Raw genomic sequence first — 14,732 nt, 5'->3', positions numbered from 1 at the left:
CAAACTATGGTCTGAGGACCAAGTATGGCCTCTATCTGAACTTGTAAATAAAGTTTTATTAAAAAGTTTGTTATACGATCAAGAGAATGGTACATGCTGGGTGGGGGAGTGGGTGGAGGGCAGGAATGGACCTCACTCTTGCTGGCTCTAAGTAGCACTCCTTATGGGACATGAATAATCCTCATCTTTCCCAGTGCTGAATGTCACCCTCTGGGCAGCAGGCACAAACCTTACCTTTGCTGGCACTGATGGTCTGAAGAACCATCTCCGCTGCCCCGCGGTCATGCAATCTGGCTTGCTGGTACAGAAGTTTCTGCTTTTCCATTTCTTTTTCCTGAACACAAATCCCAACCATTTATGTAGTGGCCATCAGACATCACAGTGGCTCTCTACAGACCACAATTCTAGTTATCTCTTCATGTATGGGCTCTATGACAACATTATGGACCATTTCAATACCAACAATGTTATCAAACAGATAGGCACATATTCAACTCATGGTTTGGTTTGATTTGTTTTTCCCTTGATATTTTTTTCCAGATATACTTTTAGTATTGATTTATCAGGATGCATTTTATTTTCTCAATTTTAAATTGGCTGATCGGTCCAAAGCCTGTTTCACGCTTCATCTTTGAAACTTGCACGTTCCGATTGATACATCTGTGCATAGAGGTTTATTTTTGGCAATCTCCTAGGTCATGGCCATAACTTGATACTGCTCAGCAAATGGCTCGAGTTGCAAGTTACCAGTGAATCACAGAAAAAAAACGAAAACAAAAAGAACGTTAACTTAGACGCCTTGGAGTTTAAGCAAAATTGAAAGCTGATATGGATAAAAAAGGTAGGCTTCAACTGAGTCGTGGATTTATGACACAGATCACCCCGACTGCCCCCCCAAAGAATAAGAGAAGCAATGTGCCTTTATATTTTGTATTCTCAGGAGGTGACAAAAGAGACTGCATGAGGCCACTAGAGCAATGGCTGGTGTTTGTTCTTTTCCACTTAAGCTACCGCTGTGAACATAAAGGAGGAACTCATAAGGAAAATATAAAGGCACAGCGAGTTCAAGGCTGGTATGATCATTCACTTGAGCAATCCAGTTCGCTGGAGAATTGAGACGGAACTAAGCAGTATAAGTTGCAGAATGCAAGTTGCATAGAGCCCTGTGACAGCGCGTCCATCAAATGGCGTGGTAGAGAAGCTTAGTCAATGGGACATGAAACGCTCAATCAGCATCATGTCCGCTAATACAACGGCCAAAACATACGTGACCTAGGGCAGTAGGTGCCGCAGCAGTAGCCAGGATGACAACTGTGCTGCCGTCAACTTTCCATCCAAAGTACGGAAAATAGACATTGAAAGATGGAAGAGGTTTAAAAAATGAAGGCTTGCTCATTACAGAATGTGAGAAATCAAGTGAACCGAAAGGAGGGAGGGGCGGGGGAGAAATGGGCTCAAACAAATGAAAAAGTAAAAGAGAAAAAGAAAGGAAAATAAAAGAAACCTTCAAATCAAAAGCAACCGACACAGACATTTATGCTGTTACCAGAGAGTTCTCGCCGAGGCTGGCAAATTTGTTTCTTAAATCTTTGATAATATCGTGCTGCAAAAACAAAATTGATCAGGTGTTTTTGTTGGTTTTTTCCCCGTACTTTAGTTAATTGCTCCTGTGATAATTTTTTTTCTCTTAAATTATGTGATAGGCCTAAATGGAAGCAGAGAACAAAAAAAGAGGCCGCTGAGCTTCGTTTGTAGCCATGCTAACGCCGGAAAGGGTTGCCTTCATGTTTAAACCTCTTCCTGAGAAATCAAAAACAGAACAGAAACGAAACCACACAGACACACAAAACCGTACTGTCATTACAACACAGGTTTGAGAAAACAGAAAAAAAAAAAAGACCCTTTGTCTGCTCTTCAGTCATGGTTTACTGTTTGTGATCAACATTTGAGTCTTCCTTTCAGACCCAACAATCTTTGACTTCCCTCCTGTCACCAGAGCTGAAAATGGAACCTGTATTTAATAAATCCTAACCGACTCCATCTGCAAAAGAGACTTCCAGAAAGACAATGACAAGAAATAATCACTCTGGAGGACTGTCCCCTGTCACTTTCATTAACCAAAAAGGCCAGGAAGCTGGAAAAAAACCATCCTTCTACCAAATTACAAAGACAACCAACCCTCAGAAAGCCATGAACAGGAAAGATGGCAGCAGAAACAAGCCCTGAGGAAGTAGAACCAACCATCTGCTGCTTGCACTCCCGCCATGGTAGACTGGCTCCACGACCTCACATCTCACGAAGCAAATCAAGCTGCTGCTATCTTTACCGTTGAAATCACCCTGGATACTTGAGCACAGTGAAACTAGAGTTGAAGGCAGAGCAAACCAACTTCTTGTATATTCACACTCCCTAGTCAAAGACTCCCATTTCTCATATCTGACAACTAAATTCCAATAGTAATAAATGTTTCTGGGGAAGAAAAACACGGAGAATATTAAAAACAACTGGACTGGTGAGAAATATTGATATAGAAGCAAAACGAACAAGCAAAACGAAACAACAACAAGAACAATAACAAAACCAAAACAAACAGGAAGAAGGTTGCCAATCTTCTTAGTTCCACTGAGCTGGGACCATGGTTTCAGATCCATGTAGGAGTATGTTTGTTTTTCTGGTACATTGTCTTTGAGAATTGTTTCCAGCTGTATTACTTTAATTTTTTCATTAAGATATTTTATCATTCCATAAAAGCAAAAAAATCTAGATAACTAAGACAAGAAGATAGGTCATATAGAAAGAAATGATGCTTTTCCTTCAAACTGATTGCATGTGAGCTTTCCTATGCAAAATGCAAATTCAAAGTATGGGTTTTTTCTCTTTCTTCCTTCTGTCTTTCCTTCCTTCCATCTTTCCTTCCTTCTTTCTTTCCTTCCTTTCTTTCTCTCAGAGTGTATTTACACACACACACACACACACACACACACACACACACACACTACAATCTGCCCTGGAATTTGAGGTCTTCCTGATTACGTTTACTAAAGACGTGGATCCCAGCTCCATCATATTCAGCCTTTGAAGTAGGCTTTTTAAAACTCTTACTCAGAGACACAGAATCTTAGGTTTCTTACCCCTTGCAGATTCTTTTTACTCCCCTACAGAAACAACACTGCAGTTTTGTCTTTAGTTATTCCCAGGTTCCAAATGACTGGAATACAAAACCAGTACCACAGCCTGAATTCTCCCTGAGGCAAAAACTCTGGTTGCTGAAAACTACCTCAAACCAGCCCGTCTCTGACATTGTAACCAAACTGGCGTCTTTTCAAGATCCGTTGGTGTCACAAACCAGACTCCTGATCAAACTGCCCGCCTTGAATGGAAATACCAGGTACTGGGACATTTCCTTCTTGTGTAATTGCAGATCATGACAAAATGGCATCTTCTGCAGGAGACCCTCAAGCTTCCCCCTCTGATGGGAAAAGAAAACCTTCTGAAGGGGAAATAAAGACACACACAGTTCTTCAACAATTTTCCTTAGTTGAGAATTTAAATAATCGCAAACTTCAACTGTTCCTCGATGCTTGATAAAGAAAATAGTGCATCCCCCAAAAAGTAGATGAGAGGGCATTTTAACCTGAAGACAGCAAAGGCCAGACTGCTTAATTTTTTTTTCTCAGTTGCCTGGACTTGGGGTAGCAGAAGCTGTGGCTGACCAAACTGCAGTCCATGCATTGGAACAAAGAGCTCAGTTGCCTTGCTTTTTCTCTATGTTTTCCAAGATTCCAATAAGGTCTTCATGTGTTTCTCCTCTTTAAATAGCTTGAGAAAGCTTCTATAATCTAAGTAAACAGAAATTTCCAGAAACTGAATTCTTCTTACGAATGCCTCTCATTTAGTAATATTCCAAATGCAAATATCCATCCGTGTCTTAAAACACAAGGAGAGATGGAAAGTATCACAATTATCAGCAACTAAAAGAAAAGATGAGATCTAGAAGATCTGTTGGACAAACTGAGTGACAAAGACAACAGAGTTGAGAAGCAGAAGGATACACTGGTTTACAATGCAAACAAGCCAAATTAGATGAAAGAAAATCACCATCAAAAGTGAGAGTCTTATTCGACTCTGCAGCTAACCATGTTGTTTTACAACTTTAGATTGGCCTTCATAAAGAGCTGATTCAGTTTACAAAAACACTCAGAAGATTATAACCTTACTTAATGATGTATGCTTTTCAATTTCTTAAGAAAAAAAACCTGTATTGTGTTTACCAATATAAAGGGGCATGTAAGGATGGGAACCTGTTGCAACCATAAAACCAGAGTTTGGAAGTGTCCAAGAAAATCTGAATGAATGACAGACAGAACAAGATAATAGGGCACCATGGTTCCATGTAGGTATGATCATAATTTGTAGTATTACAAGTGATATCCTCTTTAAAAATCTAAGTGACTGGTGCATTGTGAAAATACATTTAGTTACTTTTAGCAACATTTCAATCTAATGGGACTTCAGAATTATAGTAACCCAAGTAAATAATAATTATTAGATGGTCCACTTTAGTTCGTTTGATATTCTGTTTCTAACTTGCATTCATTTTCAAACATTGTAACAATTTCACAGAATCTTACTATTCTATGGGATAGGCATAATTTCTAAGGCTCTCTATTTGATAAAATCAGAAAAGAAAAAATATGTTTTTATTCAGAGCATATTTTGCTGAAACAAAAGGTTAAATCAACCTCACTAACACAGTCAGACAAGAGAAACACAATGCCAGAAGTGAATGTTCCTGCCAGCATGTGGAAGGTTCTGGGGGCGAGATTTATTGCACGGTGTGCTTTTACTGTTCACGTCTTTTAATATGATGTGTACCTGGATTTGAGGGTGAATACTGTTTTTCCTTGAGTCAGCATTTTTAGAAACAATTTAGGACAAATGTGTTGAATAACACAACCAGCTCAGCTGGAACAGTTTCTAGCATTTCTAGCCAGTAGAATTTATTCTCTCCCATAAAAGGAGCTCCATTAATGGCCTATTAAAATTTATGAAAAGAATAATTCTAAAGTCAAGACTTACCAAATTAACAAGATTAAGCCAACATGGTTTATCCTGAGTACAAAGTTACTTTAAAACTGTCTGTTTCTACTTGCTTTTGTTTAAAATGACTTAAATGCAGATAGGAAATGCCACACATGCCTTCCTCAACTGACCAACCCTGACAAAAGGAGAAAATGGTGACTGTCATTGTTTGATCATGTGATCAGTTGATCTCTATGCCAACTTAACAGGATTTAGAATTACTGAGATGACAAGACCAATGACATCTGTGTCTATGGGAAGTTTGCCAAAGGGTTTAACTGAGAAGAGAAGAGACACACTGAGTGTAGACAGTGTCATCCATGGGTGGGGATCTCAAATTAAATAAAAAGAAGAAAAGGAGCCAAGCACTATCATTTATCTCGTTTATGCCTCCTGAGTGGAGGTGGAATGGGACTGGCTGTCTTATGCTCATGCCTCTATGGCTGCCCCCTTATGATAGACTGTGCCTTTCAACGGTAAGATAAAATAAACCCTTCCTTCCACAAGGTGCTCTTGCCAGAGCCACAAGAAAAGAATCTAACACAGATCATCAAGGTATGGGATGATGTCATATTACTTTGTGGAGAATGGAGAGTTAAAATATCTTTCAGCATTGAATGTCTCTAACTCATCCCTTGATGTTTTTAGAGACCATAACTCTACAACTCTAGTGTTCATGGCCCTCAGTTCTCAAATACAGTTCTTATTTGTTATTACTGTAGACCAGGATGGTCTTAAACTCATAGAGATCCACCTGCTTCTCTACCTCAAGAATGCTGGGATTAAAAGCATGCACCACAACACCCACCCAGCCATCTTAATTCTAATCTAGGCTAATTCTGTACAAGTGGCTGCAACTTAATGGAGTTCCTGTTCCTAACTGAGGATATCCCTTTAGCTTAGAGAAGGAATTTTCTACAGAGTACCTTAGGGATGCACATGTTCCTTCCATTCTTACATGGACTTAGAATCCTTCCTTAGTTGATACACACAGCCATAATAACATTGACTGAACTGTTGATGTTTTCATTACATTACAACTTGACCTCAAGGAATAAATTCTACTGTATTATTAAATTTTAAAATTCTGTTTTTCTCTAAAGATTTATTGTTTATTGACTTAATTAATATCTATTGCAAATTCAAGTTGGCTTCTAGAAAGCTTGGAATCAATTGTGCTAATAGTCACAACATATTGGCAAGATCTAGCATGGTCTTGTAAATTAAAGTTATTGTTGAGATTCTTTTCTTTGTGTCATGCCATACACTCTCTGTCTTACTGTATTATATTTAATTACATGATATTTTAAGTATCAAACAAGAAAAGGCAATGATACATATGTACTCACGTTAAATGTTATTTCCTACACAATATTTTACTATGAAGTATTTTTATTCATACCAACAGAAATTTATTTCCTCTTAAACCTTCCCCAAGTGTTCACATAAAGAGCAATAAAAGTTTGATGCCTTGATCAAATATTTAGTTAGGTGTTAGTAATTGTAAAGTTGTCTTTAGAAATAAAAATAAAACATGTATGTACAAACAGAAAACTCAGAGAAAAATTAAAAATAGGTATGACTCTCAGATTTCCTGGGCAAAGTTCTTCATTTTAAGACATTTAAGGTAGCTTGCTGAAGGCCACTTAGCATACAGATCTCTGGCACTGTATAGACAGTTCTGTATAGCAAGTTCACTCTGCTGCAAAAGTCCCTCTTCATAGACATTTATGCCCTTCTTTAGAGAAAGTAATATCTATGAAACACAACAATGACACCAGACCCTTAGAGAACTAGCTATATGATAGTCAGTGTTCTGAGAGTTTTATATGTGTTAACTAATTCAATGCTCAAAACTCCAGTGTACAGTAATATCTGTAATTTTTCCCATTTTTTTAAGACAGGGAACCTGAAGATACAGCTCATATAGGTAGTGATGTAGCTGGGATTCAGACATAGGCATTTCATCTAAGTGTCTGCAGTCTCATTGTCTCTGTTCTTTCTTATTACTCTATATAACTTGGTCAAGGAAAAGCTCCATCCAAGATTATTTCTTAAAAAGCTTGGACATGAAGCCAAATTATTGTACATGTAAAAAATAGGCCATTGTAACTTTAAGTTACAATGTGTTCTCTACACAGTGTGGAGGGTCATATATTCATATATATATATATATGTTACATGCATATGCATTATAAAGGACTGTGCTCCCTGGGAGCTTTCTCATATGAGATTTAGCATCCTAGTCCACCTAATAACTCTCAATGCCTTGGACTGGCTTCTGAGCCCTAAATGCCCTGTAGATTATGAAATCTCAATGCAACTACTTTAACCATCCACCAAGGAGACTCTATCCTGATGGAGAAGGACAGGCTTCAGGGTTGGGCTCTGGACAAGCTGGAGCTAAGATGGCTCTGGCTTCCTGGGAGTTGGCTGGAAAAGCCAATGAATATCAGGAGGCATGAAGAGATGAACTTCTGTTACCAAAACAACATAGAAGACATTCATCCTTTTCCCTATCATGCAGAAGCCACTGAGCCATATACACAAGGCCTATTTGGAGGCATTCCATCACTAAGCAGCCAAGGGTACCATTCAGTAGCTATGGTTACTTCTTATCTTTTCTTACTGTCTTCTACCATGTCTCTTCTTCCATAACACTTACTTCCTTGAGACTGTGACACTCTTAACCCTAATGACATGTCAGCACACAACCCTGTGGTTTCTGTTTACAGGAGACCTGGGCTAGCAGCATATTGTATGAGATCAACAGGTTGGTAAATATAAGTGAATCTGATAGACAGCATCAGCATTCCACCCAACTCCTTAGCCTGTGGCCCTGTAAGACTCATTTGTGATGCTTTAGTCCATGTCCTAGATGGGTACAGCAGCTTCCACTGCTTAGAGTTAAAATTTTTCAATTTTCTTGATAAAGAAATTGTTGGATCAATATTTTATATTCATATTTCTATGTCTGAATATTGGGCATTTCAGGTACTTATTGCTAAATAATCCTACTCAGAGAAATTATATAGTTGCTTGGGACAGAGCATCTTTATCCAATTCAGTTTTCAAAACTACTTAAAAATTGGAATTCTTCTAAATTTAGAGAATTAAATCTTCAGAGGGGCCCAGCATATGTTATGTCATCACTGGGGAGTATTATGTATTATCAGCCCATTAAGCATTTTGCTCTAAATAGATTTCTTTAATCCTTGTGTCATGTCTTGAACCATAAGCTAGGTACAGGTGTGAATACTGCAGCACAAAAGATATACCATTAGCTACATCTGAGACACAACTAGGAGAGAACATGCAAAACTCCTTAAACCCTTACCAGAATGCTAGCTCTGCCACAGGCAAATTTAACACTTAAGACTTAAGAAATTGTCCTGAATAATCCAAATTATGGTAGTAGTAGTAGCAGCAGCAGCAGCAGCAGCAGCAGCGGTAGTAATGATAATAATGGGACCTCAGAGATTCCTGAGACCATGTATATCTGAGTTGGAACTGAGAACTAGCAAAGGCAGCTAACTTACTTAGCATGTGAGAAGACAGCCTTCTCTTCCAGGCTGTCTTCTACCCTTTTTCCTTGACATGTCATCATTACTAACTTAGATTTTCATTGGGTTATGAAACTATTTTAGAACCTTAAATAAAACTGCATTTAGAACCTTAAAATGTACTTACTGACTTATCTTTTCAAATGGCTATGATATTTTTAATCATCGGGGCATAAGTACATATGCCCACAGAGGCCAGGAGAGGGCATCACATCTTCTGGAGCTGAAGTTAGAGGTGGCCATGAACGGCCCTGTGTGGATGCTGGGAATCCAACTTGGGTTCACTGCTGTAAGAGGAGCAACATGCCTTCCTAACAGAGGAGCCAGCTCTAAGCCCAGACTTATTTAAAGTCATAGCCTCAATTGCTGACGAGAACATCAGAGTAGGCATCATCTGAATTTTTCCACGGAGTCTGATAAATCTCAAAAGGTAAATAAAGCATTTGGCTAGAATAGTTGACTTGTTGGATATACCTGAAAAAAAAATATGCTGGCCTCTTTCTAAGAGTTAATTGCCCTTTAATGACTTAAACATTGAAGTAACCACAGATCTAAAGCTAATAATTAAGTTTGCTGTTATGGATTTAAAGAGGCAGCTGCAAAGCAGTTTTGTATTATGTTATAGAGGAAACAGGGAACTCATTCTTAAACTTGTTATTTAAGTCAGATGAGCTACAGCAGGATCACACCAATAAAACACACAGGTGATGAGAGAAAAGAAAAAGAGTTGGCATTTTGATTCCCCATTTGCTATTTTCTGTGATTTTTGAATTTTCTTGTATTAGCCATTGGGGGAAATGTTCTTATAATAGCACATTTCTTAACATAGCTATTTCTGAACTCTCCTTGACATCGTTGCTAACTATGTTATAAAGAACTTGAGTAGAGACTATGGCCAGTCTTAACAACCCACCAGTGACTGGGATAACATTTATGTCCCACACACATTTTATTCTTTCCAACCTTACAGAACATAAGTTGCTCTAGGAGTTATTGAAACTGCCAAATGGTATTTTAGTCAGTATAATTTAAGGGGAAAATTCCACAATTAGATTACACAGAAATTATGCCAAATAACCAGACACTGAAGTGGAAACAGTCTGATAGAACGCTAAACAAATATGGAAAATAAAATGATCGGCCAGTTGTCTGAGTAAACTTTTTTCCTGTTTTTATTAGACTCAAGTGGTCAACCTCAAAGTAAATGGTTTTCATAGGTGGTTGTATTCCATACAACGTGTTTTTAAACTGAAAAATGTAATGACATTCATATAGCATGCATTTTGCAAAGAGCAGCATGTTACTGAATTAGGTATAAATCTCTCAAATCACACAGAAATCTTAAAACTACCACTGTACAAGTAAAAAAATCCCCAAGCATGGCTGACTGTTTTACTTATGAATGAGTGGCAATTTCCAGGAGCTTTAAAATCCTGTCTTGGGCTGGCCACAAGCTGCTGGCCCACTTCTCCTATTTGGGGATTAACATTTTGGTCTCCCTGTCAGATGAACTTGATTAATGATCTAAACCCGAAAGCAGCCTTGCTATCTGTCTGGCCAACTCTGTACCATGGCTGATTCTTCTCCCCATCTTGACCCACATCCTACTCACGGAACATCAAGTTTGTCCTGTAAGCCTTTCCTAACATCTCCAAAGCCTCTAAATTTGGGCTTGTAAATCAATTCCATTGGCTTTCAGATCCCTAAGACTTCATCCAACTTTTCGAGTAATTTGTCTGGCTAGAAACTCCTAATCCTGTTTCATCTTATCCACTCCTCCTGGTGCACCTATCAGGAACTCTTGGTCACAAGCACCCATGCTAACAGGAAGCCAAGTGTTTGATTAATGTTAGAAGGCTCGTTCATGTTTCCATCACTTAATAATTCATCTGAGTTCTAGCTAAGGTGAAAGTCAAAATGTATCTATTATAGAAGCTCACTCTGCTTTTCAGTGCCATGGGCATATAGTGGACATCACACTGATAGTATCTATCAGATACTATCTGATAGTTGGCAGATACTATCTGATAGTAGGCAGATACTATCTGATAGTAGGCAGATACTATCTGATAGGGCAATCTGATAGTACCTATCAGATTGGGGCTGAATCTGATATTGTCATCCACTTGGATTTTTAAGATTACAATGATCCAGATATGTAATAAGAACACTATATTCCAGTGAGCTAAAAACATTACAATTTCTTTCTTCTAAATGGTTTCTTAATATCCATCATTCCAAAAATAAAGCCATTGAGAACATTGCCTCCCAGGCAAATTTATGATCAACTTTCCTGTTAAAGGTAGTCTCATGTTAAAAATAAAACTCAAATTCACAGAAACTATACAAAGAAAAAACATCTTGTAATTCTAAGTCAAAATATCTTCTATTTGCAAAATTTCCAGATGAAATATTTAAAATGCCAAGTGGCAGAAAACCGTCATCTAGAGTCCTTTCATTTAATGAAGTGTCAGAAGTCAATGTTAAAATTATGATATATACACCCCAGGTACTAATTAAAGAACAAAAAGCAAAGAAAAAGAAAAGAGGAAAAAAAGAGAAGAAAAGAAAAGGCCATTTTACTGTATCTGCTTTAAGAAGTCTGGTGCAAGTCACATTCAAAGTGCAGAGGCCGAGGCCCTTTCTGTACAAGAAAGTTTCTAGTTATACATTTGTCCACTAAATGACTGGACTCATCCAGCTCAATATACAGCTCAGAGTTAGCACAGGGGACACAATTTCAAATCATGAGTCATTTAATTGTCAAGAAGAATAAACCAAAGAAGGGATGCTACCCACTACAAACTGGCAGAGTGATTCTGAAGACCTTTTCTCATGAAAGAGTCCAAGACTTTGGGTCTAATACAGGTAAATGCCACAAGAAACTGAAACTCAGACCCAGACAGATACACACATACACATGTCTTTACCTTGCTGCGTTGGGATCCTGTGACCTTAAGGAAGGATGAGGACAAGAAGCAAAATAGCAATAAACAGCTGCTCCCGAGACAATGGATAAACCCGCAAAGGAAAACAGTAATCATCTGCTGCTCGTGGACTGCGCTAAGCTACCTGGCTCTTGACGGGGAGAATGGACTTCAGACTAGAACTCACACGCTTTAGCAAGAATTGTATAGAAAATTAAACAGGGCATTTTGCTCAGCCAGCAATAGTCATGGGTCATTCTCAATTTAAGTTGTTCTTTTGTTTATTTGGTTTTTTAATATACTGATTTCAATGCTGCAGACATGGTCACAGTGATTATTTCTGGAAGTGACATCAGTTCATTCCTTGGTTCAATGTGCTGTGTTTCCACCATGAGTTAAGGACTCATTGCTGGCTTCTCATATTTCTCCAGACTTCTAGCTCAAAGTCCACATATATGAACTAATATAGGAAGAATCTATTCTCCACTTCTTTCTACTTTATTTCTCTTTCTATAAAAAAAAAAAGTATAGCAAATCAGAAAGTGGTAGTTAACAACAGCTAACGAGTCTCCTAAAGAAGCCAAAGGACACTCTAAGCAAAGTGGGGGATGAACTTAACTTTCTTTAAAGATGATTAACATTAAGCAGTAATTCAAATCATAGGCAGTATTTAAAGGCTGAAAATGCTCGAGAAAATAATCATGAAATGAAATCTATCCTAGAAAAGATGCGCCTCTATTCCATGCAAGCAAACTGCACCATGGCAACCACTTACATATGTGTACTGAATGAGTGACCTAATTGGGCAGATGTCAAGAGGCCAATTGATTCAGGAAAGAACAAATGAATCTAATGGAGTCATCAGAAACTTGATGCTGTGTTGCTCTTCCATGGCACTTTCCTCATGGCCATTGGCAATTACAGATCACAGCATCCCTGCCATGTGAGTAATTGGAAGCATTGTCATCTCTGTGGGCTGCCAGGTACACTCATTCTAGACATATGGGCTGTATTGTACTATTCCATTGCTATACACTCTTTGCTTTTCTCTTAGCAAACACTAGGACTCAGGTCTGTCCATCCAGCTCTGACATGCAATTCCTGGACAAAATAAGCTGCAATAAGCCATGAAGCAAGAAACACAAAAGTCCATTATAAGCTATGAAAACAATATCTCCAAGTGGAGAGAAGGCAATTCTAGAAAGATCCATCTTACTTCAAAGCTCTTTACTTCTTCTTCACCATCATCGTCTTCTTCATCGTGACAACTCTGATTTGAGAGACAGAAAAGGAAAGGAGGATATGATGAAAGAGAAAATGCAAAACATTTGTTTAACCTAAACTCCAAGTGATTTTTATTAATGTTTTACGAGCATTATTGAAGCCGGTGGATGTAAAACTTACACAATACCATCAGTGAATTGGTGAGCTAAGATAAAACTGTATTTTATTTACAAAATGTGACTTTTGCAAAACTCAAAGACCAAAGGGCCAATTTCATCCCCAACAGATGTAACTAAGAGGTTCACATGAAGGTTCTTACGCTTAATAAAATACCTCTCTGTGCACTTGACACATTCAACCCAATGTGCAAACCTTAAGCACAGGAAACAATTCTCTCTTTTGTAACCTGCCATTACATGCATTACACAGATGCACATTGCTTGCTGTTATTTAAAATTAACACAAAGAGTATACATTGAGTATATGGATACATCACATTAGCAAGATTTTTGTAATCCCTTTATGTTCATTTTTATCATATGTCATCCAGGGAAGGAAGTAAATCTTTGTTAACAAAATTATTATTTACACATGAAACATAGACACTTTGACTATTCCATTCTACTGAGCCACAGGCAGATTCAGGATAATTCCCAAGGCAGTGTCAGCCATAGGTTGAAGAGGCAGAGAGAGATGGTGGCCAGGGACAGAACTCAGAGAGGGGAAGGAAGGAAGGTGGAGGCATGAACTTAGCAGGCAGAGGCTTGGTTTCATCTTGATACTTCATGCTATTAGCTAGTCTGACTTGGCAAGTGACTTCTCTCCATGTCTCCTTTTTATATTGATCATGAGGAAAAAGCATGTGGGGTCTCAAGTGAATAGTATGCTTTAATATTTGTCAAAACCTGGGAAAACTATTTGAAAATGATCTTCATTTAATAAATCATAGCTAGGAATTTGGAATACAGTGGTGTTCAAAAGAAGCTGGTCATGAACTAATGTCTCTAGTGGAAGAAACTCACCGCTCATTGACAACCATGTCAACTGTTCTACATGATTTCTTACATTTGGCCAGTGCTCTCTAACTTGTGTGGTGCATAGAGGCAAAATGACAAAGCTCGAGTCACAATCAGAAAAGCACTTGCAACTCAAGGAGAAACAGGGCTTTGAGACTGAGATGGATAAGAGGATATCAAATGAGATCCTACCCCCTGACTCTAAACTAATTCCTAAAAGACTTGTCATGGTCTCTGAAAATTCCAGTAAATATGAACGAAACTTCACTTTTTCTGTTTGGAACAGCAAACGTGTTAATAAGGTTAATAATAAGGTTAATAAGGTTTGGGGAGGAAATACAGGTATGTGTAGAGGAATGGGACAGTTGAGACAGTCTCACAATGGGGATCTAACTCAGGGGCCCAATCACTTTCCTTGTAGATACGAGGCTGTGAAGTCAACTTGCAGTCATGAGAAATGAATAAAATTTAAAAAGAAAAGGAAAAAAAAAGAAATGCCTCACTCCTTCTCACTTTTGAGACTGCAGCCTGACACTTCCTCCTTTCCTGCTTGCTCTTCTGAGTCTCCTGAGTGTTCCAAAGTTCTCACCATACCTACAGATGTTTTCAGTGCTCCCCTGGTCCAGACTTCCAGACACCTGGGGATTTGCTGACCACATATTTACCCCTCTGTAAGCTCACAGTAAGGCTTGGTCCCTTTCCCCTATTCATCTCTTTTGTTCTTTCAGATTTGATCATGAGCTTAGGTCTGCTGCCTTCCTCTCTGGAGTGAGATCACTGAAGTCTACAGCTTCAGCATCGATCTGATTCTGATGGTTTGGGAGAGTGTACTTCGAAGGCATCCTGAGAGACCAGACCCCAGACATGCATGCACAGTCATCCCTTTAACAGTGTGTGTCATTATCTGAGAGACTCGGCTT

General features: G+C 38.5%; 1 protein-coding gene across 1 annotated transcript in view; it reads right to left on the bottom strand.

Moving 5' to 3' along the window:
* The window catches only part of Ryr2 (ryanodine receptor 2), a 424,465-nt gene that overhangs the window by 62,331 nt on the left and 347,402 nt on the right, over nucleotides 1-14,732 (bottom strand). Inside the window, exons 80-82 of the mRNA XM_028769855.1 lie at nucleotides 12,789-12,842; nucleotides 11,576-11,599; nucleotides 235-334 (exon numbers count right to left, since the gene is read on the bottom strand). Coding sequence (XP_028625688.1) covers nucleotides 235-334; nucleotides 11,576-11,599; nucleotides 12,789-12,842 — 178 coding nt within the window. The remainder of the gene's footprint in view (nucleotides 1-234; nucleotides 335-11,575; nucleotides 11,600-12,788; nucleotides 12,843-14,732) is intronic.

The sequence above is a fragment of the Grammomys surdaster genome, unplaced genomic scaffold (genome assembly GCF_004785775.1).
Source record: "Grammomys surdaster isolate TR1022 unplaced genomic scaffold, NIH_TR_1.0 194, whole genome shotgun sequence".
Lineage (NCBI taxonomy): Eukaryota > Metazoa > Chordata > Mammalia > Rodentia > Muridae > Grammomys > Grammomys surdaster.
Note: the sequence above shows the minus strand (reverse complement) of the source record. Positions and strands in the feature narration are given on the sequence as shown.